Below are 26744 nucleotides of genomic sequence, written 5' to 3'. Positions count from 1 at the left end.
TAAAGTAGTCAGTAAGGAAAGTGCTTTAGACTTGGAGACCAATGAAGGAAGAAAAAGATCTTCCCTGAGAAAGCTATAATGAGACTTTGATTTAGAGGCTCAAATTCAATCTATTGTGCAATACAACAAACCTCCACTGCAGAATTTAAATGATCCTCTGGTTGAAGATGTCCCCAAGCATCTTGCAGAAGCACATTCTAATGTTCTTTAGGACACATAACTCCAGCCTAAAAGAATCCCCATATTTATAAACCCAGAAACATGAATTCAGAGATGAGAATCAAGCGTCTGTTTTTGATATAAAGCACAAAAAGATGCACAAAATTTTCAGTACTGAATTCAACAGCAACAGAATATAGACTAAATATGCTTAATGTGTGTAAGAAACAAAACCTCTGAAAAAGAGAACACACAGAATTTGTAAAACTAAGAAGCATTTGATGGAACACATAAAAGAAAGATCAAGAGAAATGGAGGATAAACTAAGAATGTCTTAAAGATGTTCTATAGTTCTAAGGAATAATTTTCCCCGAAAAAGGAAGATAATTAAGAAGAGTGTAAAATAACAATACATGACATCGATTGAAATTTCATGGAAAAAAAATCTTAAAAGAAACTAACGGTGAAATACTAAATATATAACTGGAGAACATTTGCCAGAGGTTGTCAAAAAGTAGAAAAAGAATGCTTCAAATTACAGACCTCTAATACAGGTTATAATAATCTGAAGATATTGCTAGTGCAGCCCATTAGATATGAACTATATATATTACTACGGTTGATGACTTTTTAATTTTTTTTTCAAGTGCAGGTTATATAAATGAATCAACCAACAAGATGCATCGCAAAATAGAATATATAGGTGGTTACTGAGGACTATTTGTGCATCCTTTAAGCTGGGAAACGCACATTCAAGCCTCAGGCTCAGGACAAACTACCTTAAAGTTACAGGGAAACCAAACAGGTATCCCGTTTATAATGAGAGTGAATACTGAGGCTAAATTCCAGCAGAGAGTTCTGTTTTAAACAATCTGAACTGGCCGAACTTTGCTGATTATTCTAGCGTTTAGAATCTTTACTATTTGCTAAGCACTACCTGAAACCCATGACTCACAAACGCCGGGGCATGGAATCACAGCAAAGAACAGGTGAAAAGTTGTTCCTAGTTATGTCATGCAGGCGCATACAACTCCCGTCGTTCCCTGTGCAAGAAATCAACAAATAAACAGAGGCAGCGCATTTCAGATTCGGCTGCGCCGGGCTCGCAATGGCGCCTGGTTTCTGTAGTCTGCACGCGCAGGACCGCCAGCGCGGCGATCCCCGCTTAGCAGAAGTGAAACTACACTTCCCACAAAGGCTCGGGGGCAAGCACTGGCCGCTCTACGTCACTGCTCCAGCCGGCCAATGACAGCTCCGGGCGGCAGTGAGGCAAGCGCCGTCAGGCGCCAAAGTGGTTTTTTTTTTTTTGTTTTTTTTTTTTTTTGCCGGAGTCGAGCGGGTGCTGCTAGCGGAGGCGCCATATTGGAAGGGACAAAACTCCGGCGACAGCGAGTGACACAAATAAACCCCTGGACCCCTTCGTTCCCCCAGCTCTAAGGGCCGCGATGTTGTACCTAGAGGACTATTTGGAAAGTGAGTGCGCGGCGCTGGCAGGGGCCGCCTATGGGACCTGCGGGCGGGCGAGAGCGCGAGTGGACGGGCAGGCGGGATGGCGGGAGGGAGGGGGAGGCGGGGGATGTTTCTTTCTCACGGTAACTGGCAGCCTCGTTGTGAGCTGCCGGCTCCCTCGACCCCCCCACGCACGCACGCACGCAATGACGCAATCGCGTACTTTCGCCGTTGCCCCGCCTCCTGACGGACTCTCCCTTTGACAGTGATTGAGCAGCTTCCAATGGACCTGCGGGACCCGCTTCCCGAGATGCGAGAGATGGATCTGCAGGTGCAGAGTAAGTCGCGCGTTTACTCTGTTCGCTGCGCGCGTTCAGTGCCGAACTCTTGCCATCGACGCTTGCACCTCCTGAGCTTTGACTTTTCCTCCGGGGCACTTTGCTGGGACTTAAGGAGTTGTCAAAAAGATCAGCAGGTCCCTGTATTTTGCTTCTTATTCCCCTCACCACGCTACTTTACTTGTGACTTGCAAGAGAAGGAGGCGTTAGGGCATGCGTGTTCTTTTCAAAGTGTCACTGTTCAAAAATGTTTCTGTACTCTTTAATGAGAATGTAGAACATTGTGTAGCCTTAGTGGAAATCGCCCTATAAATTAATGAGAAGAATTTTCACTTGAGCCTTATATATCGGACTTGGATTTCAGCATTCATACTTGTTGAAGTTCATTCTATTCAGAAATTTAAAGAGGCAAAAGCGTGGAAGCACATGATTATAGGTGGATCTTATAGAACCTAGTGAACTTGGAATGCCGAGTTTTTAAGAGGATTAATTATAGGATACACTTCCAGTTGTCAACAGCGTGATCGTTTTCACAATCAGAATGATGAAAGTAAGATTTTACTGAAGTGTCTTGTCTGATATTATAAAATTTTTGGTAATTTAGTGGGCTTTTTCTTTTCCTTTCAGTGATAGCTGGTAGGCTGGTGATTTTTTTTTTTTTTTCTCCCTAAAATTAACCTTGCTCTTTCATAAGTATCTAGTTTTATTCATTGTGTTGTTTGCCTGGTTTTCCAACTACCTCACAATCCATTTTAATTTTAATATAGTTTGAAAATGCTGAAGACTTGCTGAAATAGTGTTTTTTTGCAGGAGTTGAGCGTAGACTTTGATGTCAGATAGATCCAGAGTTTATTTCAGGACATCACTAATTTACTCATTGACCTTGACTTCATTACCACTTCTGAAGGGGTTCATTGTCTGTAAAAAAGAGAGTCATCTGAGGATTTAAAATAATGCAAATAAATTTGAATGTATGGCTCCTAATATAAGGTAGGCATTAAATAAAGGGTTCTATTTTAAACATTTTTCTTTTGACTAAAAATTTAAAATTCTCCTTATAATTTAGATTTAGATTATACAAATTTTACAATAGCTAGAATATTATGTATTTAATAGGTATTGTGGGTTAACAAAAGAGACAGGGTCAAATGTTAGGAAATGCTTAAAGGAAAATATTTTTTAAAAATTAATGGAAAAATTCTTCCAGAATGAATAAAGTATTGTTATGCACCTGAAGATCTTTAAAAGAAGAAATTAGTAAAAGATGTTCCTCAACCTATATATAACAACAAAATTCCAATTTATTTTTCCTTTGTTAGGCAGATACCCAATGAAAATAATTATTCTTGGCACATACTTTGAAAAAGCGGATATAAACTAAATATAATAGTGTATTGAGTGAATAAATGAGATTGTACCTACCACTTTCTGTTGTGATATGAGATGATGAGGTGCTTAGCACTATATAACTTACGGTTAAAATTGTTATTACTTTTTCTTATTAAAAGAAATTTAAGGGTTAAGCTGGTTGCGGTGATGCACACCCATAATCCCAGCTACTCAGAAGGCCGAGGCTGGAGGATTGCATCCTGGGCAATATAGTGAGACCCTGTCTCAAGGGGGGGGGGGGGGGGGCGGGGAGCTGGGGGCTGGGGACTGGGGATGTAGCTCAAAGGTAGATGCTTAAAAAGAGAACAGAGGGAAAAGAAAGAAATATGAGGAGCATCCATTAATTATTTCGTTTTAATTGTACATTTTAATTGTACATAATAGTGGGATTCCTTATTATATATTCATACACGTACATAATTATTTTGTGACATTCATTAGCTTTGACTCCAAGGTTGTACTGTTCAAAAACTATAGTATAGATACTATCTGTGTTGTCGATTCTCCTTTGATTAGGGGAAAAGTTTTGAAATAACAAAAAAAAATGTCAGTGAGGAAAATTGTAACTTTTAAAAACTCAAGTCATTAAGGCATTGTATGTTTGTGAAGTCAAACATGATTGATTAAATGTACTGGCCAAATGAAATAGTATATGTTATTTTTATTTTTATTTGGTTCTAAGGATTAGACACAGAGGTGCTCTTCTACTAAACTACATTAGTAGTTCGTTATATTTTTTGTTTGAGACAGGGTCATGCTTATTTTCTGAGGCTGACCCTGAACTTGAGATCCTCCTGCCTCAGCCTCTCTAATGGTGACTGGCCTTTATATTTTTTTTCACCCTGAATCACAACATGTTGTATTTGATAAATGAATTTGCTTATCTAAATATTAAATGTTTTTGTTATGTCAGATGCAATGGATCAGCTTAGAACAAAGAGTCACGTGAATTCTTTATGAATGCAAAGAAAAATAAACCTGAATGGAGAGAAGAACAGATGGCATCTATCAAAAAAGTATGTGTAACAGTTTGAATGATTTATCAATAAATATTGGGACTCTCTGAAAAATATATTTTAACATTAGATTTCTGGATATCAGAATGTGAGAAGTTATCAGTGGCTCTTTGGAATTTAATTTATTGTGTTTAAGAGAAATAGGTATAGGGATTGAAGATTTTGGTCATTTTTAAAGTGGTTGTTAGTGATGATTAGAACTATTTTTAAAGTACATTTTCCTTTTTAATTTTTTTTTTCTAATTACATATAACTAAGTTGCCTTGCTTTTAGAGATAAAATGCTGCTTTCCAATTTTGGTCACAAAATGGGGTGAAAAATCTTGAGCATATTTTATATGCTAGGTACCTTGGTGAACTCATGGAGCAGAATCTTAGAGTTGGAATGATCTTTGAAAGCTTTTCAATTTAAAACTATATTTGTAATGTGAATCAGATCTAGAAATAGAAAATTCTTTTGAGTTTTTGTTAGGTTTATTAGGACTTGGAGCTCTCTTCCAGTTTAGGATGAGCATCAGCTCCCTCCCCAAGGTTTTCTTTGAAGGTCTGATCTAGTTTATTCAGGGATACATTGGAAGAACAACTTCAAAGCCTTGAATTTAGTCATGACTCTGCAGTTTGACTGTGTGATATTGGCAGATCTTTTAGTTCCACTGAATAATAATGCCTCCCTACACCCAACCTTCATAGAATTGTTCAAGGATCAACTAAGAAAGCAATTTGGAAACTACAAATTGAGTAGTTGTGTTATTTATTCTACCATATGGAGGGAAGATTATTTCTGTTAGGAGAAAAAAAAATCAGAATCTGTAAGAGAAGTGGTCCTGGCTGGAAGCTACCTGGAGGCCCAGGTGTGTGTGAGTATAGACATCACATAAATACATCTTCAACGTCATTGATCATCCCTTTAACCTTCTCAGTTTTTGGTGTAGCACAACAGAAAGTTTGGCACCAATGGAAATTCATAGAATCCTTTTTTCTTTAAAAATTTTTTTGCTTTACACTGTAGAGAAATTTAAAGTACAGATTGAGTTGTTTGAATTTATACCTACTTTAAAATAGGAGCTAGGTAACAATTGGATAATAAGGACATACAGATCAGAATCCTTTCTGTAACTGTACTTGAAAAAAAAGCTTAAGAAAAGCATAAATGTGCTTTACAAGCTACATAAATTCTAATTAGCATTTTTTTCTTTTAAATATTCATTAGCTCACATTGCTTTTTCTAGTATAGAGACTAGACTTGGAACAGTATTTTTTATTTATATCTCTTCTAGGATTTCTGAACATTTTCCTTTAATTCTTGGCCATTGTCCATAATTTCTAATTCTTCCCCAATCACACCCTATCCCTAGGAGACTTTTTATTGCTAATGTAAGATGACTGACAGTGCTAAAAAGGTATGATAATGAAAATATAGTTATATGTCTTACACTTGCATGTTTTGAAATGATTAATTTATATTTGAATAAAAATGTTTTTATTCAGGACTACTATAAGGCTTTAGAAGATGCAGATGAGAAGGTACAGTTGGCAAACCAGATATATGACTTGGTAAGTAAAATTAATGTGCATACTCTGCCATAAGTACATGAATTATGGATAATATTTTAAATTTTATTGGCTTAAATGTAATAAGAACAGACTAAAACTAAAGTATTGCTCTCTTAAGCACACCTAATTTAAGGGTTTAGTATCAATTTTGGGGGGGTTCTTTGTGGAGAGCTCATAGAAATTGTTCTAGTTGATCCATTGCATCTGACACAACAGAAAATTTTAGTTAATACTAAACTACTGTAAGATTGTGTCTCATATATACATATTGGGTCAAAATATATACATATGTATTTTTTTAACAAGAATTGATATTTAACTTTATTTTACTAATCCTTGTGCTCTTAAGGGTGTCTGTTTTTGTGCTTTTTATATCATTTTATTTCTGTGTAGTCCAATTAAAAGGGGGAAGAGAATCTTTGGGATTGCTGTTGAAGGAATGTTAATAGATTGCTTTCAACAACTGGGTCAGGTGGCAAAAATGTTTGGTAGACTACATAACCTTTAAAAAAAGTTTCTTTCTTGCATCAGTAGTTCTGAAAGATTGAAATTACCAATACAGATACAGTATGTGGTATTTCTAAAAATAATGTTAATGGTTCTCCCTCTCTTTTTATGTGAAGCTTCTAAAATGCATATATTAGGAAATAATAATTGTTTTTTTCTCAAAGTAAGTTAAAGTATAAAACAATTGCTCACTTCTGTTTAACTTCAGCTTATAGACTTCAGATCTTTTTTTTGCAGTTTTATTACTGCAAGGTACATGTAAATAAAATGCCATTAGAGAGTGAGACACATGTAAGAGGTACACACCTCACACGGTGTGCATTATAAGTGCTTGTACTAAACTAGGAAATGCTTGTTATGTAAAGTCATAGAGAATATTTAGTTGTTTTTATATAGTGAAAATATTTTAGTGGCCATAAATACAGGCTCTTTTGTTCATACTGTTCTGAAAAAAGTTTCATAAAAGACATTGCCTAAAGAAAGGTAGAGTAGGTTGTAGCTTGATTTATTGTGGAATGAAAACACTTAATTGTCTTGAATAATATCTGTAAACACAGGGGAAAAAAAGCCATTTACATTTGAATCGAGGATAACATTGTTTAGTAGCAATTCTTCCTCATATTTGATGACCGTATTTGTCAATCTTTAGATACTACCTGCTTTTTAATTCATATAGCTCTTTGGTTCTATTCCTTTAACATTTTATTATTTTACTATTTTTATTCCTTTACTAAAGATATTTCATATATTTTGAAAAAATATATAACTTTGATATGTGCTTTTTAAAATGTGTATATGTCATCTATTATTTATGAACCACATTGTTCACTTACTGTGTACCTGAGTAATGGAGTTTTACCTGCATATAATTGAGGAATAAAAAAGTAAGTACTTGAAATGATTCTTGTAAAGGTAGTTGGAAAGATGTCCACAAATTCATGTGGAGGACCCATGTAGATAGATGTAGTAAGTAAAGAACAGGGGAGTTGAGTGTTAGAGATTATCTGGTGAAAAATTGAATGACTAAGTCGGGCTGAGTTAGAGGGAAGAGATGAGTTTTGAGCACAGGGTCAGGGATGGGATTTGGGGGTTCTGTCAAGAGGAAGCCTTTCACTCAGAGAGAATGGCATAAGCAGAATGAAGGCAAAGGTTAGGTTAAGCTACCAAGGTTAGAGAGTAAGGTTAAAAGGTGGCATAATGAATTTAAGAAAATGTAATAAGTGTAGTAAAAAGTGAATGTCCATAATGGATCCATACAGAGGGCACTACATACCCTAGTTCAGCTCCTTCACTGACAGCATGATGTTGGAAAAGTTATTTATTTTTGAACCTCAGTTTCCTTATCTGTAAATTAATAGCATTTATGTATTTTGCTAGAGTAGTTGTGGGTAAGTGTATGTATAATATATTTACCCTTGAACATTACACATTGCATCCATGTATTGGAATATCACATGGTATCCTATAAATATGTGTAATTTTTGTGAATCAAAAACTCTTCTTTGAGAATCAATATGTATATTATGCATATATGTTATACATGTTATATGTATATATTGTACACACACATATGTCTGTGTATATATACATATCTATGTAGCTTTTAACTTGTATGCTATGTATCCATATCTATGTATGCTTTTAGCTTGGCAGATAGTAGGCATTCACTCCTTTATTAAAGCCTTGATCCATCTTGTTTTTCCCAACTATAATTTTCTACTTTCCTGAAGCCACAGCTTCCCTTTCAGCCCTCCCAAGTTGAAGCTGTTTTCTCTCACTCTCTTATTATCTCTGGGACTGCCTTTTGTCTTTTCATTCCTCCTCTTCTTCCTTTTTCGTTCCTCCTCTTTATTATCTTCTTCTCTCCCTTTCCTTTTAGATATACCATTGCTATTTCAGGTGACACTTATATTCTTACTGTAAAAATCTCTTTTCTGTAATGTCTCACTCATATGTGGAATCTAGACCCTTAGGAGTTGAGTGGAATAGTGGTTATCAGAGTCTGGGGAGAGGGGGAGAGGTCAGGTAATGGGTGCTGAGTTATAGTTAGATAGGAGAAAGAACTGTTGTCCTACTTCATAGTAGGTGACAATATGGTAATGGTAATGTACTGCATTTACAAAAAACAAAGATAGAAGAAAGGATTTTGAATGCTTTTATCTTAAAGAAATGATCAATATTTAAGAAGATAGATATATTTACCCTGACTTGAACATTTGTACAGTGTATTTATGTGTTAAAATTTCACATGGAACTACACAAACATGTACAACTTTTATGACTCAGTTTTAAGAACTATCTTCAAGATGTAATCATGGATGTAGTCATCCATTTGTTAAGAAACCAGCATCTGGTTCACAGTTGTCTGCTTCTTTGATTTTTGTGAGTTCTAATCTCCTTTCATTGCTGCATATTGATCCTGATCGTCACTTGAACTTGTCCTATTTCTGAAGTACCTCCTGCATCTACACCTCATCTCCTTCCACTTTATTGTTGCATTCTTCTCCAAGCAAGACTCTAGTTGACCTCTTGAACTCTTCTTTCTTACCAGTACCATCCACATTGGTGCCATCATAGGGAGTCTTTTCACTTGCTCTAAGAATCAGGTCATCACACCTAGGGAAAGTCATGCAGCCATGAAGTTTGTGCCACTGCAAAAATTATAGCTTTCATTATTTGAACCCTTTATATTTGAACTTCCTCTTAGTTTTCATAGTTCAACATAGTCAGTTTTTCTTTTGGTTTCTCCCAATAGCTATTCCAAAACTATGCTACATATGTCATACAAACATCCCTCACCAATTGTGAAAATTTTCCTTTTTTTCTTTGTTGTCTGGGGCTTGAACCCAAGGGTGCTGTACCACTGAGCTACTCCCCAACTGTTTTTATTTTTTAATTCAAGACAGTCTTGCCAACTTGCTCAAGCTGGCTTTCAACTTGTGATTCTCTCAGCTCTCCGCCTTTTGAGTTGCTGGGATTACAGGTGTGTGCCCCTGCACGGGGCACCAGTTGTGACTTTTGCCTTGCATTGACAGTACATTTTGAGACTTTTGATGTAAACTTTGTGAAACATTTCCTGCTTATCAATTTGGCAGTTGCAGCTCCATGACCACATTCTCATGTCTAAGGATGAGGTAGATGTTCTTCCTCTGTTCATCCCTCCCTTATTCTCATCCCCTCCCATGTCCTCTGTGACTTTGCTGCATCACTTTTACCTCCTCTTCTTTATTTTCAGAGTGTTTTCTTTCTTCTGGCTTCTCTACCACAATGTTTAAACTCGCTTAGGTCTTTCTCTTTGAAAAGAACCCAGACAAGCAAACAAACCTCGTTGTGATCACATGACTGTACTATGACTAGCATTGTCCGTCTTGAATTTTTTCCTTCAACATCTTGGTGCTCCCTCACCCTAGTTCCTAAGTCCATGCCAATTTGGATTCTCTTTACCAAACTTCTTGATTGCTAAGTCCACTTTGCACTCTTCACTCTCTGTTTTAACTGTTGTATTGGGCATGTAAATGCTATTTGCCAACCTTTTCTCCTTACCATTCTTGCTAATCTGTTGTCATTTGACTATCTATTGAGATTCTCCTGTTTTGTGGCCTTTCTCAGTTTCCTTGAATAAAGCTCGTCATGGAGGTGTTCCCAGGTTTGGTCCTTGATCTGTGTTTTTTCACTCTCCAGGTGCTTTTCATGTAAGGGTAATTTTCTTCACCTCTTCTATTCCAAGTCCAGAGTACTGGTGAGAAATTGTGCCAAATACCAATTTTGTGCTCCACCCCTGCTCCCCACCCAAGTTATAAAAACCCCTTCATTACCTTTCTGTGTGTTCTCTTAGTTTTAACAATTATGTGTTAATCCTCAAAACTGAACTTTTCCTCAGATTCTTTTCATCTCATCTGATCTTTGCTGGACTTCAGAGCTCAGTGTATTAAGAGTTTAAACTCTTAGACTCTCTTCGTTTACTTCCTGCTTCCTTTACTTTTGTTTCTAAAACTCAGAAGAACCACAAATTTAGGATACTGAAAGTCATCCTAGACCCCTTGTTCCCATTGTCCTACATTGAGTTAATCACCATATATCGTCTAGTTTACTCTGAGGACTTCTAATTGGTTCTTATTCACCAATTGTTTATCATTCTGTAGTTCAAGTACTTGTTTTAAAAGATTGAAATACCAGTAGAAACAATAAAATGTACCTCTCCTACGTGAACAGTGCATTTTGACATTTATATACTCTTGAAACTGATACTCCAACAAGACACAGCATTGCTATTCACTCCAAAATGTTCCTTCTGGCATTTCTAGTGCCTTCCCCTCTAGTATCTTAATCCCCCACTGAGTGACTATAGTAGCCTTTCTAAATGGTGTTTCTGCCTTGAATTATCATCCTTATTCTAAAACACACATTTCAGCAAATGATCTCCTTATTTGAAAATTCTTGGGAGTTTTGCTCCTGATTTTTTTACTGTGTCTTTCAGGGTCCTTTTGATCTGGTTCCTGCCAGATCTCTGGCTGCATCTCCTCTTCATCCTCCATCCTTCACCACCATCTGTGTGTGCGTCCACAGTGAGCATACTGTACAGGGATCACTTCCTGAGCAGGGCTTTCCTCTTCATCTTTGCTTGATTAACTGTTCTCCATCCTTCAGTATCCTGCACATGCACTGCCTCTTTATTAACATTGTCTTATTAATCTTGATATTTGTGTCATTTAATGTCTAGGAAAAGATATTTGATTATAGCAGAAGAGGCTTATATTTATATTGTAAGAGTGATTTTAACACAGGATTTGTTTTCCTCTCATGAAAAGTAACTATTAGATGGGGCCAACTAGTGCCTAAATGGCAACCCCAACATCATCAGTGTTCTAGGCTCCTTCTCATCTGTCTGGGCAGGTAGAAGAATTGGAGTAGGAGATCATGCAAGAGGGCACATTTTGGAGTTCAGTTAGCTTAGCTCCTTTGAAGAGTTTCCTGGAATCCTATATACTTCTCTTAAGGGCTTCTCTACCTGCAAAGAAGACTGAGAAGTTTAACAGGGCATATTACCACCCCAGACATGAAGGGGTCTGTCAGTAAGGAAGAAGGGAGAATAGGTATTGTGTCGGCAGTTAGTGGGTTGTGCCTCACCCTGCCACTCGATACCGTCATGCCAACCTTCAGATCTGTTATTCACATGGTTTTATTACTGATAAAATCGCGTTGTAACTATTTACTTACCTTTGGTTAAAGTACTTGTTTTCCTTATTGTAAATGTCAAGAATTATGTCTTTTTAGTTTAGCATTTTCAGAACCCACCATAGTTTTCCTACAATAAATATTTCTTGACCAAAATTACCTGAATATGTTAGTGGAGAAGAAAGTGCACTAACGTGACTTCCAGGTTCTGAGTCCTGGACATGCAGTTTAATGGGGTCATTATTGAGGCACTGGGTTTGTTTCTCAGCACCACACATAAATAAATAAAATAATGCCCACTGACACTAAAAAAAAATTAAAAAAAAAAAAAGGTGATAGAGTGTGCTGAGATCGTTTCAGAACAAGGATAGACTGCAGTTTGAATAGCCACATATGTCTTTCCAGTGCATGACTTGAAGAATCATAACAGCAATGTACTTCAGATGAGTTTAGTTTTCTTCATTGCGTCACTTTAGGATACCAGGAAGTGTTATGATGCTCAAAGCTTTTTGGTATCCTTTTCAAATTACTCTCATAATTTTATTTTCTTTAGTTTAGAGATTTCTTCCTTCTCTGATGCATAAGATAATTGAAAGTTCTTCTGAAATAAGATTTGTAAATAAGCATTCAGCAAAGGGGACATTTTTTAAATATTAAAGTTTATAGTAATGTATAATTTTTGATATTTCAACTAAAAATATATTCCACTGTAAGCTTCCCTTTTCATTTTTGTTTTTTGGTACTGGGGATTGAACTCAGAGGTGTTTGATTACTGAGCCACATCCTTAGCCATTTTTTATTTTTTTATTTTGAGACAGGGTCTTGTTGTTTTGCTTAGGGCCTCACTAAATTTCTGAGGCTGGCCTCGAACTTGCCATCCTCCTGCCTCAGCCTCTTGTACCACAGGGATTATAGGCATGCACCACCACTCCTGGCTTTATCTTCTTAATTATAACAAAACAGATTTATTAAATGATAAAGTCACTATCACTATACAAATTAGTGACAAAATTGGACATCCCAAAATATTAGATCTAACCAGGGCTCTTCAAGGCTGGTGAGGTTCTTGGTCATTGTGTGCCCTCAGAGCCTGACAGATTAATCAGGTGGTGAAGAGAGGTGATCTAAACTAGTGTTTTACAAACCTTAGTCATTTGCTTTCCACCTTGATTTTATATAGACATACCACCTGTATTAAGTAAATTTTAAAATCAAATGTATTTAAGAGGACACTTTCTAATTTGATACTACAAACATAAATGAAAGACTAGCATGAGTTATCATGAAAAAAATAATTATTAAGGTGTTGAAAACAATTATGTACCTTCCTTGGAAAGCTTGTGCCTTGGGCATCGCAGATTGCCACAGTGTCTTGTGATGATTGAGAATAAAAAATTACCATATTAGCTTGCAAGTAACTGTAGTCAAGCCATAAGGGGATTGTTGACTTGTTCAGTAGAGAGGTTATTAAATAGAGTCACCTGTCAGATTAGGTATTCTCCCTGAAATATCAGTGGTGAACATCCAAGTGAAAGTCTGGTAATACAGGTTGTCTGTCCCTCATCCAGAATGATGGGGAGCACATCATGGATGGTGATTCTACTCTCAGAGCTTCAGGGCTCTGGAATATTTGCACATACTTTACCAGTTGAACATCTCTAACCTGAAAATTCAGAATCTGAAATGCTATAAATATGAAACTTTTTTGAGTATTGATAGGATGCCACAAGTGGAAAGTTTCACATCTGACCTCTTGTGATGATTTGCAGTCAAAACACAGGTGCACTAAAAATATTGTATAAACTTACCTTCAGGCTGTATAATGTATGTATGAAACATAAATGAGATTTGTATTTAGAATTGCGTTCTATCCCCAAATATGCAACTATTCAAAAATTTGAAAACATTAGAAATTTGAAATACATCTAGTACCAAATAGTTCTGATAAGGAGTCCTCAGCCTATGTATAATTGGGTTTGATTTCATCCCTCATTGTTTTATATAACATGGTGTTTTGCTATTTTTTTAATGAAATATTTCATTTACTTTTAACATTACCGTGCACTGATTGATTCCTATTGACTGGCACTGGCACTGCTCAGGTTACCTCTTTTGTTAAGAAAAAAAAATGTATTGCATAACATCAACAAATGAAGATATTTGTGAATTAGGAGTCCACTGGACAAACTGATAGTTTATTTCAGTGGTTATAGTGAGATTTGACTAACAAAATTGTCATGTTAAAATAATTGCCTTCTATATCCTAATACTCATAAATAGTCATTAAACACTCGCGTTCCTCAGCCAGATGTCACTGTCGTAAAGATGTACTAGATGGCCATACCTAGTAAAGTTGATTTACAGATACTCTGATAAAATTTGAGCTTTTGGTTAATGCTTGAATGATTTTAGCAGTCTCTTGGAGGGCTCAGTACCCTTGAACTTGCTGCTGGTTTTATATCCTGGCCGTACCTGAGATGAATATATTTCAGACCCACATTTTACCTATAAATTTCAGAGTTTCCCATCTGATACTCTAATTAGGGAAATATATTATGTGAGTTTGACCTTTTGATTTGTCTCTTGTCCTTATTGTCTTTTAGAAAGACAATTAGATGTAGTTTATGTGCTAATGCCTGAAGTATTTGGTTCAGCCAAAGGATAGGTCATATTTTTATCTACTTTAAATATAATTTGGAGATATGAAGAACCATTTTTATGACTTATCAGAGATATGCTTTGCCATCATGTTTCCTTTTTCTTCCCCAATTTACCCTCATTGTTCACTACAACCAAATCTTATGACGGATAAAAGTTTATCTCTTATTGCCATGGATTTCACCTTAAAAGCTAATAAACTGATTGTTTGTTCTGAAAGGGCAAACTAGACATCTACATTTTAGAACTTGACTGTCTTGGAAGTAATAAACTATGTTTAAATGTTTTAAAAGCTGTACCTAGTTTTAATTTGGTTCAATCAGTGATACATTTTAAAATTTAAATATTGGAAAGCTGGGAGATTCAAAAGAGAAAGGATAAAGTATTTTTATATGCAAAAGTGTTAAAGGATGAGGATTTTTTTGTTTTTTTGCAGAGGGGCCAAGTATGACTGAAATTCTTTATGATCATGAATATGTTTTAAAAAATATTTCCTTTGTCTTTAAAGAGTTGACAAATAGTTTAAACTTAAAACAGTAATAATTAGGAGTTATAGAATATGATTTGGTATTACAGGACAAAGCAGCTTTTGTGAATGGTATTCATTAACATTAAATGGGGAACAAATCAATAATTAGACTCTCATCAATCTTGTGTTGGGAATCTGTGGACTAATGGAGAATCTTTCTCCATGGGACAGTTCTCTTTACTACTATAAATCAGTCTTACGAGGTCAGGTGTTATGGAGGGGTGGAGTAACTAGGTCCCTGCATTGCCTGCTACGTAGGGAGCCACTGTGGTGATCAGCTAGAATAGATGTTTAACCCATTCATGCAGGCTGAGTGGGTGGAGAGAGGGCACATTGTAGATTCCAGTGGAGTTTAGTGCAGCTCTTATTATAGCCATTTTATTTTATTTTATTTTTTTAAATTTTATTTCTTTTTTTTTTTTTTTTTTTTTTTGTGGTGCTGGGGATTTGAACCCAGGGCCTCGTGCTTAGGAGGCAAGCACTCTACCAACTGAGCTATATCCCCAGCCTGCCATTTTAATACTATGTATGTGTCCTGGTGCTTTGTAGCTTAAGTTACATCTTGTGCTCTACTTACTTCCTGATTTCTAATTTGATTTAGTATAGTAGTGTAAATCAAATAAAAATACTTTTCATTGTTGAATAATTGCTTATACCAATTAGTTCTTAATCTTTTTTACATATCTAAAAATGAGAATAATTGGAAGGTGTTGTACAAAGCTGCTCACCGCAAGGTGGTTAAGGTTTTTTGTTTATTTTAATTATAAATTTGACTTATAGAGTTATTAATTCTTTGAGTTCTGTTGCCTTTTCTGAGCTACGAAGTATTGAAAATGTCATGATTGTCCATGTTTCATGTGTAAAAAACTTTTGTCAGTTATGTATTTAGCAAATCGAAGCAATTATGCAAAGGCGAAATGAGTATGTATGGTGTTAAAAATAAAGGAAGGTCTTCCTATTACCCTGAGACCATGCTCCCAACCAGGATTCTAGCAGTCTCCCTCTCCATGTTATGTACATTACAGGCCCTGGCATAGTTTATTTTTTTCTCTGAGCATACTGTCTTTCTGTCCCTATACATTTTTAAATCATTGCTCCTTCTTTCCATTTACTTGAATACAATTCATTCTTTGCTATCTAACCATTTATACCTCCTCTGTGTCTGCCACCACCCAATGTTATGTTTTTACTTTATGTGCTACTTCTGACTCTTTTTGAAGTGTTGCTTATTTGTTGCATCTAGACTATGTATTTTTAAAAAAAATCTTTATTATATTACATATCATATGTAAATTTGAATTTGTTGGCTAAATTCTGATTCCTGTGAAGGTAGGAATTCTCTCACATTCTTCACACATCCTCCATTTAATCCAACAAGAACTTGATAGGAGCTCAATATTTATAATATTTGTAAGAAAAGTGATGGGGTGTTTTCATTGTATTAAGTATTTTAGAACTTAAGTATTTATTTTAATTTCCCTTGAGATTAAATTTTGACAATGAAAGAAATATTCTTGAACAGAGGTCTGTGTTCATACTTTATTATTGGAAGGGAGGTTCCATTGAAGGATGCTCGATTACCTGCATGTTCTTTGAATAGGAGCAAGTATCCACAACACGTGACCCTGTAGGGTTTTAAATATTGTAATTTCAGTTTCTTTCAAGCTCTGAAGAGTTATCTAGTGTGTGAGGTAAAGGGGAAACTAGGTTTTCAATGACTGAAAAATTACAAACCAATACCCCAATGGTTGCTCCTAACATATAAAATACAAATAATAGGACATAACTCATTTTTCAACTTGAATTATATTACTTTGAGTTAAAAATCAGTTGGTTTCGATATGCACAGTTTCAGAGGGCAATGTTAGAAATAAATGGTTAAACGCAATTCATTGCAGACAGATCTTATTTCTGAAATGCATTAACTATATATGACTTTGGGCATGCTACTTACCCCCTCTGAGTCTTAGTTTTTTTCTTTTATAAAGTAATAACCTGCCCAGTAATAACCTATCCCAAAAGATTAGCGTAAGGACTAGAAAAGAGACATCTAACACACCAAGCACTATGGTTACATGGCTCCTTCACAGGCATCTAACATGCACCTGTCCTCTGCTGTTTTTGTCCCTCTCTGGCCCATTTAGATACACATTATCTAATTGAACTTCTTATTTTTGATACATGCTGTTTCATAGTGCATTTTGATGTTTGTAAGAAAGTTATTCCTAATTATGACAGCGATCCAGTGGGAAACTGGACTTTGAAAAGGATGTCATTAATAATGTAACATGAATATTTTTCAAAGAACTTGTTTTTTCCTTTTGAGTAGTAAGTTTGTAAAAGTATTGAAAACACTTCATTTTAAGCTTAAAAAATACATTAAGACATTGCTGCTAGTTTGAGATGTCATATAATTTTCTGAAATTAGTCAAAAGATCTCTATGTAAGTGAGAAAGTAAAATTTTGCCACTTTAACTAGGACAGTAATATTATAGACAAAATCATTTTAGCCAGGCTCTTTGGGGAATAATGTTTTCTGACTAAAATTCCCTTTTGTTTGAGCCCTTTACATAAATGTTTACAAGTATAATGGTCAGCTTTCCTGACTTAGAAAAGTATGTAGAATGTAGTAGCCTCTTTGTAGACTCTTTTTTTCGTCATTCTAAATATTAGTTATTATTGTGTGGCTCTATGGAATGGCCTGATCATAAGCAGTGGAGATTAGACTGAATGTACTCACAGGGTATATTTTGAAAAGTTACCAGCCCTCCAGCCCTTCCTCTCATCCTTTAATCCCAAGTCTCAGTTTTGCTTTAACTTTCATATCCCTACACTTGTGCAAATTGAGTGCAGAACATTCTAACAAATTTGAGATTCTGATTTCTTAAAACTTAAAATTGATTAAAGGAGGCTTGGGAGATGATTTAGCCTACCTCCCTTGTTTAGTAGATTCAAAACCTCTGAGGCATAGTTTATTGACTTGCTCAAGAAAATTAAGCAGATTCATTAAAAGAAACAAAGATTTAGGTTTCCTCATTAAACTGACACTTTAACAGTGTCCCAAATTTTGGTGGTTATCTTTGATCTTCTTTGAAACAGGTAGATCGACACTTGAGAAAGCTGGATCAGGAACTGGCTAAGTTTAAAATGGAGCTGGAAGCTGATAATGCTGGAATTACAGAGATATTAGAGAGGCGTAAGTAAAATTTACAGTTTTCCATCAATATTGGACAATACATGTGCAAATCACTGAGAAGACACTTGTCCCACAGAAGCTTTTCAGATTCTACCCTTCGCCGGTTGGTGGCATCTCGGTCGCATAACTTGGACCCCAGCAGTTGGAACTGTTTGGGTCATGGACACCACTGAAAGGGATAATGTAGGCTGTCATCTGACTCACTCTTTATGAAGAAAACATACCAAGTCATTCCATCTTTAAATGTCCACACATACTAGTAAGATCAGTGATAAAAGCAAAGATTGTTTTAAAGAAGTATCACCATTGAGAGACAAATTAATCTTCTACTATTAAGATAGTGACTTTGTCCTGCCTGTTAGTTTTTCTTCTTAGGAACTTCCTTAAGACTTTTCCTCAGCTGAATCTATTGAGAAAGATTCTAATATATTCCACAGCATTTCCTCTTTTTTAAAAAAGCCTTTCCTAAACTTTGTATTATCAGCAAGAAGCCATGTTAATATTTCTTAGCAAGGCTCAAATTGATCTCCTGCTATAAGTTACCCATAAATACTTCTTGAGTTTAATTCAGGAGACTTAGCAGAAATAAATGGCTGAGCTCTGTTTTTTTAACTAACTCCTCATCTCGTCCAACCTAAATAGGTAAGATACATAAAAGCAGAGAGTGTGGTGCTAGGCCTAGAGGAGACACTCACTAAATGTCAATAGAACCAAATAGTGTTATGGGTGTTTTCTACTAGAACTTAATTAAAGTTTGCAAGCATTTTTTCCCCCTTGGTACCTTGTAATAGCAAGAATACTTACCTGTTTCTATTCATAAAAGGTTTTTTGATGGTGTGAGGATGTATATCTCACTCCAGGTTAGTTAGAGATGCCAGTATAAAATCCATTTTGATTTCCATAGTTGCATTTTTTAATTCAAAAGTAGACCCATCACTTTAGATAACAAATCAATTTATTTGTGATACTTTCATTCTGGAGAAAGTCTGTCAAGGATGAGTATTTGGAGACAAAATACAATATTCTATAGCTGCTTTTTTTTTTTTTTTTTTTAATCTAATGCTGATGGTAGCTGTGAATAATGGTAACTCATGCCTATTCAGTACTGCAGGAAGGTTAATAAAAGCATCCTCTCTAAGGACACAGACATATGGACCTAAATTGGATCAAGTTATCAAACTGCTCCATCCTGTGCCCTGCCATAATTTCATCTCAAGGGATCAAAAATAAACCCAGAGAATTTCTTTAAAAGTATTTTAAAGCTTGGTGTTAAAGATTCTTCCCCTCACTTTTTACAAGTAAAATCCCTGACTTCTTTTAGGAAGTCTTCACTGTTATATGTCATTTTAATGATCAAAGAATTTCCTTTCAGATTAGCAGTGTCCTGTCACACAGAACTTTAGAATTTCCTAGTAAAAGGTCCTCAATTCTGTTATACTCACCTGAGGTTTTTAGATTTTATCAGTAATTGTGGTTATAATATCCATTCATCCATTTGTGTGGCACCCACGTGGTGACTTCCCTAATTGAGCATTAGCATGCCTTGAGCCATTTTGTATTTAAGGTGAATATTGAAATGGATTTCTTATTGTTTGGAGAGAGGACAGCTCAGAGTGGAATTGGCATTGGTGACCCTCTGACACATGATAAAATGATACAGGTCTATGCATAGAGCATGCCAGCCGTCTGCTGGGTTAAGGGACACACTGCCAGTAGTTGGTTAACATGTAGTTTGGTAGTGACATTTAATGGTGGTGTATCTCTGTGCCTTTCTTTTTAGGATCTTTGGAATTAGATACTCCTTCACAGCCAGTGAACAATCACCATGCTCATTCACATACTCCAGTGGAAAGTAAGTTTGGTTTAGTGCTCTAAATATTTAAATATAATTCAAAACTCATTATTTACGTCACCTGTGTGTTCTCTTTCATAAGCTGAGAATGGTTCTTCCCTCGTTTTTTAAAAAAAAAATTAATGATATTTTTTCATTGCAAATCCTGACAGATTTATCTTTTTCATTTCAGAAAAGCATACTTGACTTATGAACACATGGTCTGTTTTCTCTGAAGTTCCTAAAGGGAGAATATGAACTAGTAATAACTGTATATGCTCCCTACCTACAGATGCCCAGTTCTCTCAAGGGGGTGTTACAATTTAGCCAAACAATAAACTAGGCCTTTAGTCTTTTTCATCCTTGCTTGGCCTATGAAAAAGTTATATGGTTGGTGAGTTAGTGAGTAAAGGAATTGTTGGCTGGCTGGTTGGCTAGTGGACTAGTTGTACTAGTACATTTTTTTTTTTTTTTTTTTTTTTTGGACAAATCAATCTGATAGGAAAGAAGATTTGATTGATAGGAAAAAAGATTTGATTGAAGACAAAATTCCCCTCACATTTTATATGGAACCATCATGCATCTTGGGTTATCTTCAGTACTTTACTCCTGAGGATTTTTAGTTGTGAATAAAACATGACACAGTTCTGTTTGTCCTCTCTTCTGAGAAAACGTTATAGTCCCTGTTTGATAAGGAACCCATATTGTGAGTGTACTGGTTTATGACTGATGGAATTGTGCCTATCTGTAGTTCTCTAAAGTTTAAAAACATGTGAATTCTTTATTTATATTCAGAAAGGAAATATAATCCAACTTCTCACCATACAACAACAGATCACATCCCTGAAAAGAAGTTTAAATCTGAAGCTCTGCTCTCTACCCTTACATCAGATGCCTCTAAGGAAAATACACTAGGTAAAGTTGTTTTCTTAAATATTATTGATTTTTGTTTGTTTGTTTGTTTGTTTGTGTTAGAATAGGGGAAATGAAAGCATCAGGACTGGTGCATCTTAGAGATAAGTCTGCATATGAAGAAAGAAGAAAAAGGAAAAATGTTTTCCGTTCCTCAAGCTACAGTACATGAAGAATTTCATTTGAGTTATTCTATCTGTGCTGGCAAATAATGTATTTTAAACTCAGTAATATTCTACAACCATTTTTATTTCTTTTCTTCTGTACAGGTTGTCGAAATAATAATTCCACAGCTGCTTCCAACAATGCTTACAATGTGAATTCCTCCCAACCCCTGGCATCCTATAACATTGGCTCATTATCTTCAGGAACTGGTGCAGGGGCAATTACCATGGCAGCAGCTCAAGCAGTTCAAGCTACAGCACAGGTAAAAAGTTCAGAGTCATTGACAAACCCTATTAGAAACAGCTGGATGTGAACAGGTTTTTGACATTGTGTGGTTTAATTTTTAGATCAGTCTTATGATGATAACATGTAGTGAACTAATAAATAGGAATTACCTGACTGATGATAAAAAGTAAATGGTAGATTTGTCTTCCAGGCTCTCCTCATAGTAGTTGCCCAGGTTGCCTGTGTTCTCAACTGCAGTCCTTAGCACTTGCTGGGACAGTTGTTTGGCCTTTCTACCACTTTCAGGACTTTCTCAGTGACCCTTGGGACTTAGATTGGCTTGAGTTTGTTCACTTTTGAAATTGCCAGTGTTCCAAATTGAAAAGCAACCCTTCCCACAGTTACTACTTCATTGTGTAAAAACTGATATTAAATCTTTACATGAAATAACTTAAGTGCCAGTGATGAAAATCGTTTAAGCAAAATAAATGTATAGTGGATAAACAAAAATAACACTATAACCTTTAAAACTTGAGAAAGTGTATGTATTTATATCTATTAATGCCATAAATGAATGTCTCTTTAAGATGAAAGAGGGACGAAGAACATCAAGTTTAAAAGCCAGTTATGAAGCGTTTAAGAATAATGACTTTCAGCTGGGAAAAGAATTTTCAATGCCCAGGGAAACAGCTGGCTATTCATCATCTTCAGCACTCATGACAACGTTAACACAGAATGCCAGTTCGTCAGCAGCTGACTCACGGAGTGGTCGAAAGAGCAAGTAAGTTTTCTCATCACAGCAGCCCCATACCTTGGCCGAGTTTTCAGTCTGCTTGGCACCTAGCTGGGCATCTGTGCCTGTTATCCAGGGCATAAAGGATCATGATGAACTTAGGACAGGTCAGAAGATGTGAGGCTTTCATTTACAGTGCCATGCTTTGGAGGAGGAATAAAAGTCTTTAAAAAGTGTAAGAGTTGTTTTTAATTTTCTAGAGTCTTAATTCAGCTTGTCAAGTAAGTGACTTCTGTTTACTTTCATTTGTTCATTAGCATAAACCATTTTATGTAACTGTTTTTCACTTATAAGTTCCTATTTTGCCATATGTTTCAAGGTAAATTAATACATAAAATGTAAATTACATTTTTTTACAAATATGATTTTTTAATTTGATTAATAGCAAGTTGTCTTAATGCTTGGTCTTATGTCCCCAAAATTGATGATGTGAAAATATGCCTAGGTGTTGTATCTGAGGCTCTTACGATGATTATAGGATCTTTAATTTTGAAATCTTAACAGCATTGAGTACCATCTGTCCCTGGTAACTGAACATGCTGGGTGCTTATACATAATAAAAGTTCCAGTGCTAGAGCAAAAGAATTAGTTACTTTATAATTTTGTTATAATTAATTTTTAACTGTATTGTGTTTTTTATGTATCAATCCCTGAAAGAATGATGGATATAAATAATAATAGAACTAATCAGCTTGTTAAAAATTAATTTTAATTTTAATGAATCATATTTAATTTAGCTGCTTATGGTGAATGTTTACATTTTTAAAATGAGCTACTCTAGAGCTAGTGGTAAATAGTTTGTGAATTTTGACACTCTCGGTTCACTGTCTTACACATGGTAGGTATTTACATGTCAGGTAATGGTCATAATTATTTTCATCAAGTGCTTTTCTGTATTTGCATTTTACATTTTGATGAAGAGTATTCTGATTATTTAGAATTACAAAAAAATGTCTAAGGTAAACATGACTAATACTAATTCTTACAAATACTGTGTATAGTTTAAGTCAATGGTAAGTAGTAACTATGATTGAAAATATTTTTAAAACTTGGAAACAATTTTAAAAGAAGTTTCTTTACCTTTGTTCTCCAGAAAACAAAACATTCCAAATGAAAAAATAAATAAAAATGTTGCTTTTCATTGTTCTAAATAAAAGTGTGTGTTGAAATCAGATTACCTTAACCTGGGGTTAGATGTTAATTTATACATTTGATGTTTTTCTTGGTAGCATCTGATGATGACCAAATAAAACCAATATTTTTTTTCAGAAACAACAACAAATCTTCCAGCCAGCAGTCATCCTCTTCTTCCTCCTCTTCTTCCCTGTCCTCGTGCTCTTCATCATCAACTGTTGTACAGGAAATCTCCCAGCAAACAACAGTAGTGCCAGAATCAGACTCAAACAGCCAGGTTGATTGGACTTATGACCCAAATGAACCTCGATATTGCATTTGTAATCAGGTAAAAGTCTGGTGTATTTCTGTAACAGCACAATCCAAATAAACTAGAAAGAAGAAAATGATTCCATTTTCCAGAACTCTCTTACTCTAGTAAAATACCCTTGCTTTATTTGTATACTTTTCTTCCCCTTATAAAAGTGACATGTTTGCTGTAAATTCAAAGAATGTAAAGAAAAGTGCTGGCACTGGGGCTATGGCTCAGTAGTAGAGTACTCATCCCACCTACATAAAGCCATGGGTTTGATCCCTAGCACCTCAGTAAAGAAAGAGAATGGATGTGAAGGGAAGGAGGGAGGGACTGAGGGGAGAAAAGGAAGGAAGGAAAAGAGGGAAGGAAAAGAGAGGGAGGGAGGGAAGGAGGTCAGTCCAAATTGACTATAATCTCAGGGTTCAGATATAACTTGTAATGAAACATTTGACATACCATGTTATATTCTCTGCACACATATAGGCTGTCGACTGCAGATTGAGTAACTTTAACAGTTGAAATTTATTTTCTCTCAGTTCCAGAGGCTGGGAAGTCAAAGATGTAGATGCCAGCCAATTTGGGTCCCAATGAGAGTGTTCCTTCTAGCTTGTAGACCGCTGCCTTCTGACATGTACTCAAATGGTAGAGAAAGAGAAAGAGTAGGGGCTTCTCTTGTGTCTTATAAAGGCACAGCCCTATCAGATTAGGGCCTTTCCCAATGACCTCACTTAACCTTTACCACTTCCTCACAGGTCCTATCATATATAAGTTACATGGAGGCTTAGGGTTTCAACATATAAATTTTGGGGGCATACAAGCATTCATTCCACAACACATATTTACATAGATAATGTATATGAGAAAGAGTTTAACAGTAGGAATTACCATATATACTTTTTTGGTAATGAGCTTTTTTTACTAAATCAAATACACTGAACATGATTTATAATTAAAAAGTATGGAAAAAACAATTTGGATTTAGATACTTGTTATATAGTCATAATAAAAATATTTCGTTTTCTTTTAACTAGGTATCATATGGAGAGATGGTAGGATGTGATAACCAAGATGTAAGTATTGAAATTTGCTACTTAGGAATGAAAAAAACCATAGGTTTTTATTGCTTAAATATTTTTCTTATATATTGTATCTCATAGTCTTAAGAAAATAAATTGCAGCTATATTAATTATGTTATGGTAATACTAGAATACTCTGTTCCACAATAGGGCAGTGTTTCTTAATGCATTCCCTACTTAAATTTTTAAAACTAATGTAACGTTATATGCAGGTTATATTTTTTATAAGCATTATGTTGTATGAAAATTATAATCATTCTCCTTCCCTTTGTAAAGATGTGTTTACTAGAGTCCAGTTCATTTATCACATTGAAGAAGTAGAACTTTAAAATAGTACATTTTTTTAAGAAGCATGTTGCCAAGGAATAATCGAAGATCTAATGTGAGGTTTTTTTCCCTTCCATTAGTATAGTGTTTTGTATTGTTCTCATCAGGTGGCAGCTAATACGGAGCCCCCTCTGATATAAAAAAAACAAAGGAGATTAGAAAGAATTTCCTAGTTCTTCTTTAGGAAGCTTAATTTTGGTTAGGGATAGGTGTTTTATTAAGTGCTGACAATTATTTTTGTTTTGTGATTTTGATACCCTCCTTACTTTCTTCTATAGCTCAGCCTCCTTGGTGTCCTTCTTTTGCTCCCAGGGGCTGACAGAGCCCTGAAATTCTCTGAAAGTAGTAACCAGAAACTTCAGAATCCTCGGATTAGCAAGAATTTTAAATTTGTAAAAACAGCCTGAAAATTTATAGGAATTGACTTGGTGTTGTAAAAGTTGTGCCTTTCCCCGTTTGATAGTCCAAACAAAGTCTTCACATGGGTGGGGACACACCCCTCTTTCACTGTCTGCAATCACTTGCAGGCTGTTTTTGGTAATTTCAGAACAGTGTTGCTCCCCCATCTCAAGAACATTGCCAGAGGCTGTCTTCTGGGGCAGTGAAAATGATGACTGAGATTTTTGTAAATGCCATATCATAAGCTTTCAGATCCTCTCTTCTCTTGTGCACTGCTGCATGCTAAGACTTTCTGTGGAAATATGGAACCATTTAATATGTTTCATAGAGGGGTTCTTCATCTCTGCATCTCTAGGAATAGACGCCCAGAAAAGACACCCAGGACACCCCTCATGTCTTCACTTACAACTAGCTCACTTACTTAATGAGGGAGCAAATAAGGCTGAGTGTTAAATAAAATCTTTAAAATACATTTACCTTTTTCATAAAATATTCATCTCACTTCTTTTTGTCCTCCAAAGGTGGTACTTTCTGGTTAAATTAATGAAAATTAGTCAGTTTTGGTTTATTATTTAGTGTTATGGGAACAGCTTACTTAAACTTCGTTAATCCAAAATGCGTAATTTTTCTGTGCCTTTATTTCCTGATTCATAAAGTCTTATCAGGTGGACTAAGTCATTTCTAAAAATTCTAGATCTAAAACTTATAATTTTTGTTAGATGAAAAATCTAGTCTCCTGGGCATACTTTAATATACTTTCTATTTGCTAGAACTGCTGATTTTTTTTTTTTAATTTTACTTTCCAGTGCCCAATAGAATGGTTCCATTATGGATGTGTTGGATTGACTGAAGCTCCAAAAGGAAAATGGTACTGTCCACAGTGCACTGCTGCAATGAAGAGAAGAGGCAGTAGACACAAATAAAGGTGTCACTTGAGGAAGGAAAGCTTCAGCTCAGCATTTTATATAGGACTCTAAAAAGGAAGAGAGAAAGAAGAAACAACTCATTTCCAGGCAACCACTTAAAGGATTTACACTGACAATCCTATAAGATCTTGAACTTGAATTTTATGGGTTGTATTTTAATAATGTAAGTAAATTATTTATGCACTCCCGGTGTGCTATGAATATTATTCCAGTTAGCCTTGGATTATTTCTGTGGCCAACATATGCAGACATTTGTACTCCTCAACCATTTTCTCAAAGTAATGGGCATTCTATAATTTAGACTTCAAAGAATTCCAACGATGATGATTTTAAAAGTATTTTATATTCAACAGGTATATTCTGCTGCATGTACTGTACTCCAGAGCTGTTATGTAACACTGTATATAAATGGTTGCAAAAAAGAAAAAAAAAAAGTCAGCCCTTCTGAAAAGAATTTAAGATAATGGTTTTTAAAATGCCTTTATAATAAGCTTTGTTTCTTTGTGAAACTAATTCAGCAGGCTGAAGGAAATGGTTCATGTGATAAAGTGGGCTGGTGTCCTCTAGAGTACCTGGGTACATAAACAGAAACTCCTGTAGGTAAAAACTAATTTGTGCCATTAGTCTTTATATGTTTCTGCATCCAGATAGAGTGCAGTTCATGAGGGTGGGGGTGGGGGGCTGATGGGGG

The 26744-nt window shown here is 35.5% G+C and overlaps 1 protein-coding gene across 1 annotated transcript; it reads left to right on the top strand.

Annotated features, from left to right (window-relative positions):
• The first annotated feature begins 1492 nt into the window (after window positions 1-1492).
• ING3 (inhibitor of growth family member 3) lies at window positions 1493-26744 on the top strand. The gene is given in 13 exon segments (XM_079152430.1): window positions 1493-1632; window positions 1875-1946; window positions 4249-4265; window positions 4268-4351; window positions 5839-5904; window positions 17873-17969; window positions 19750-19821; window positions 20596-20715; window positions 20982-21139; window positions 21690-21883; window positions 23165-23357; window positions 24356-24394; window positions 25934-26744. Coding segments are annotated over 13 exon segments (1257 nt in total). The 5' UTR covers window positions 1493-1604; the 3' UTR covers window positions 26051-26744.

The sequence above is a fragment of the Sciurus vulgaris genome, assembly GCF_902686455.1.
Source record: "Sciurus vulgaris genome assembly, chromosome: 8".
Classification (NCBI taxonomy): Eukaryota; Metazoa; Chordata; class Mammalia; order Rodentia; family Sciuridae; genus Sciurus; species Sciurus vulgaris.
The sequence above is the reverse complement of the archived record's forward strand: the minus strand, read 5'-3'. Positions and strand labels throughout refer to the sequence as shown.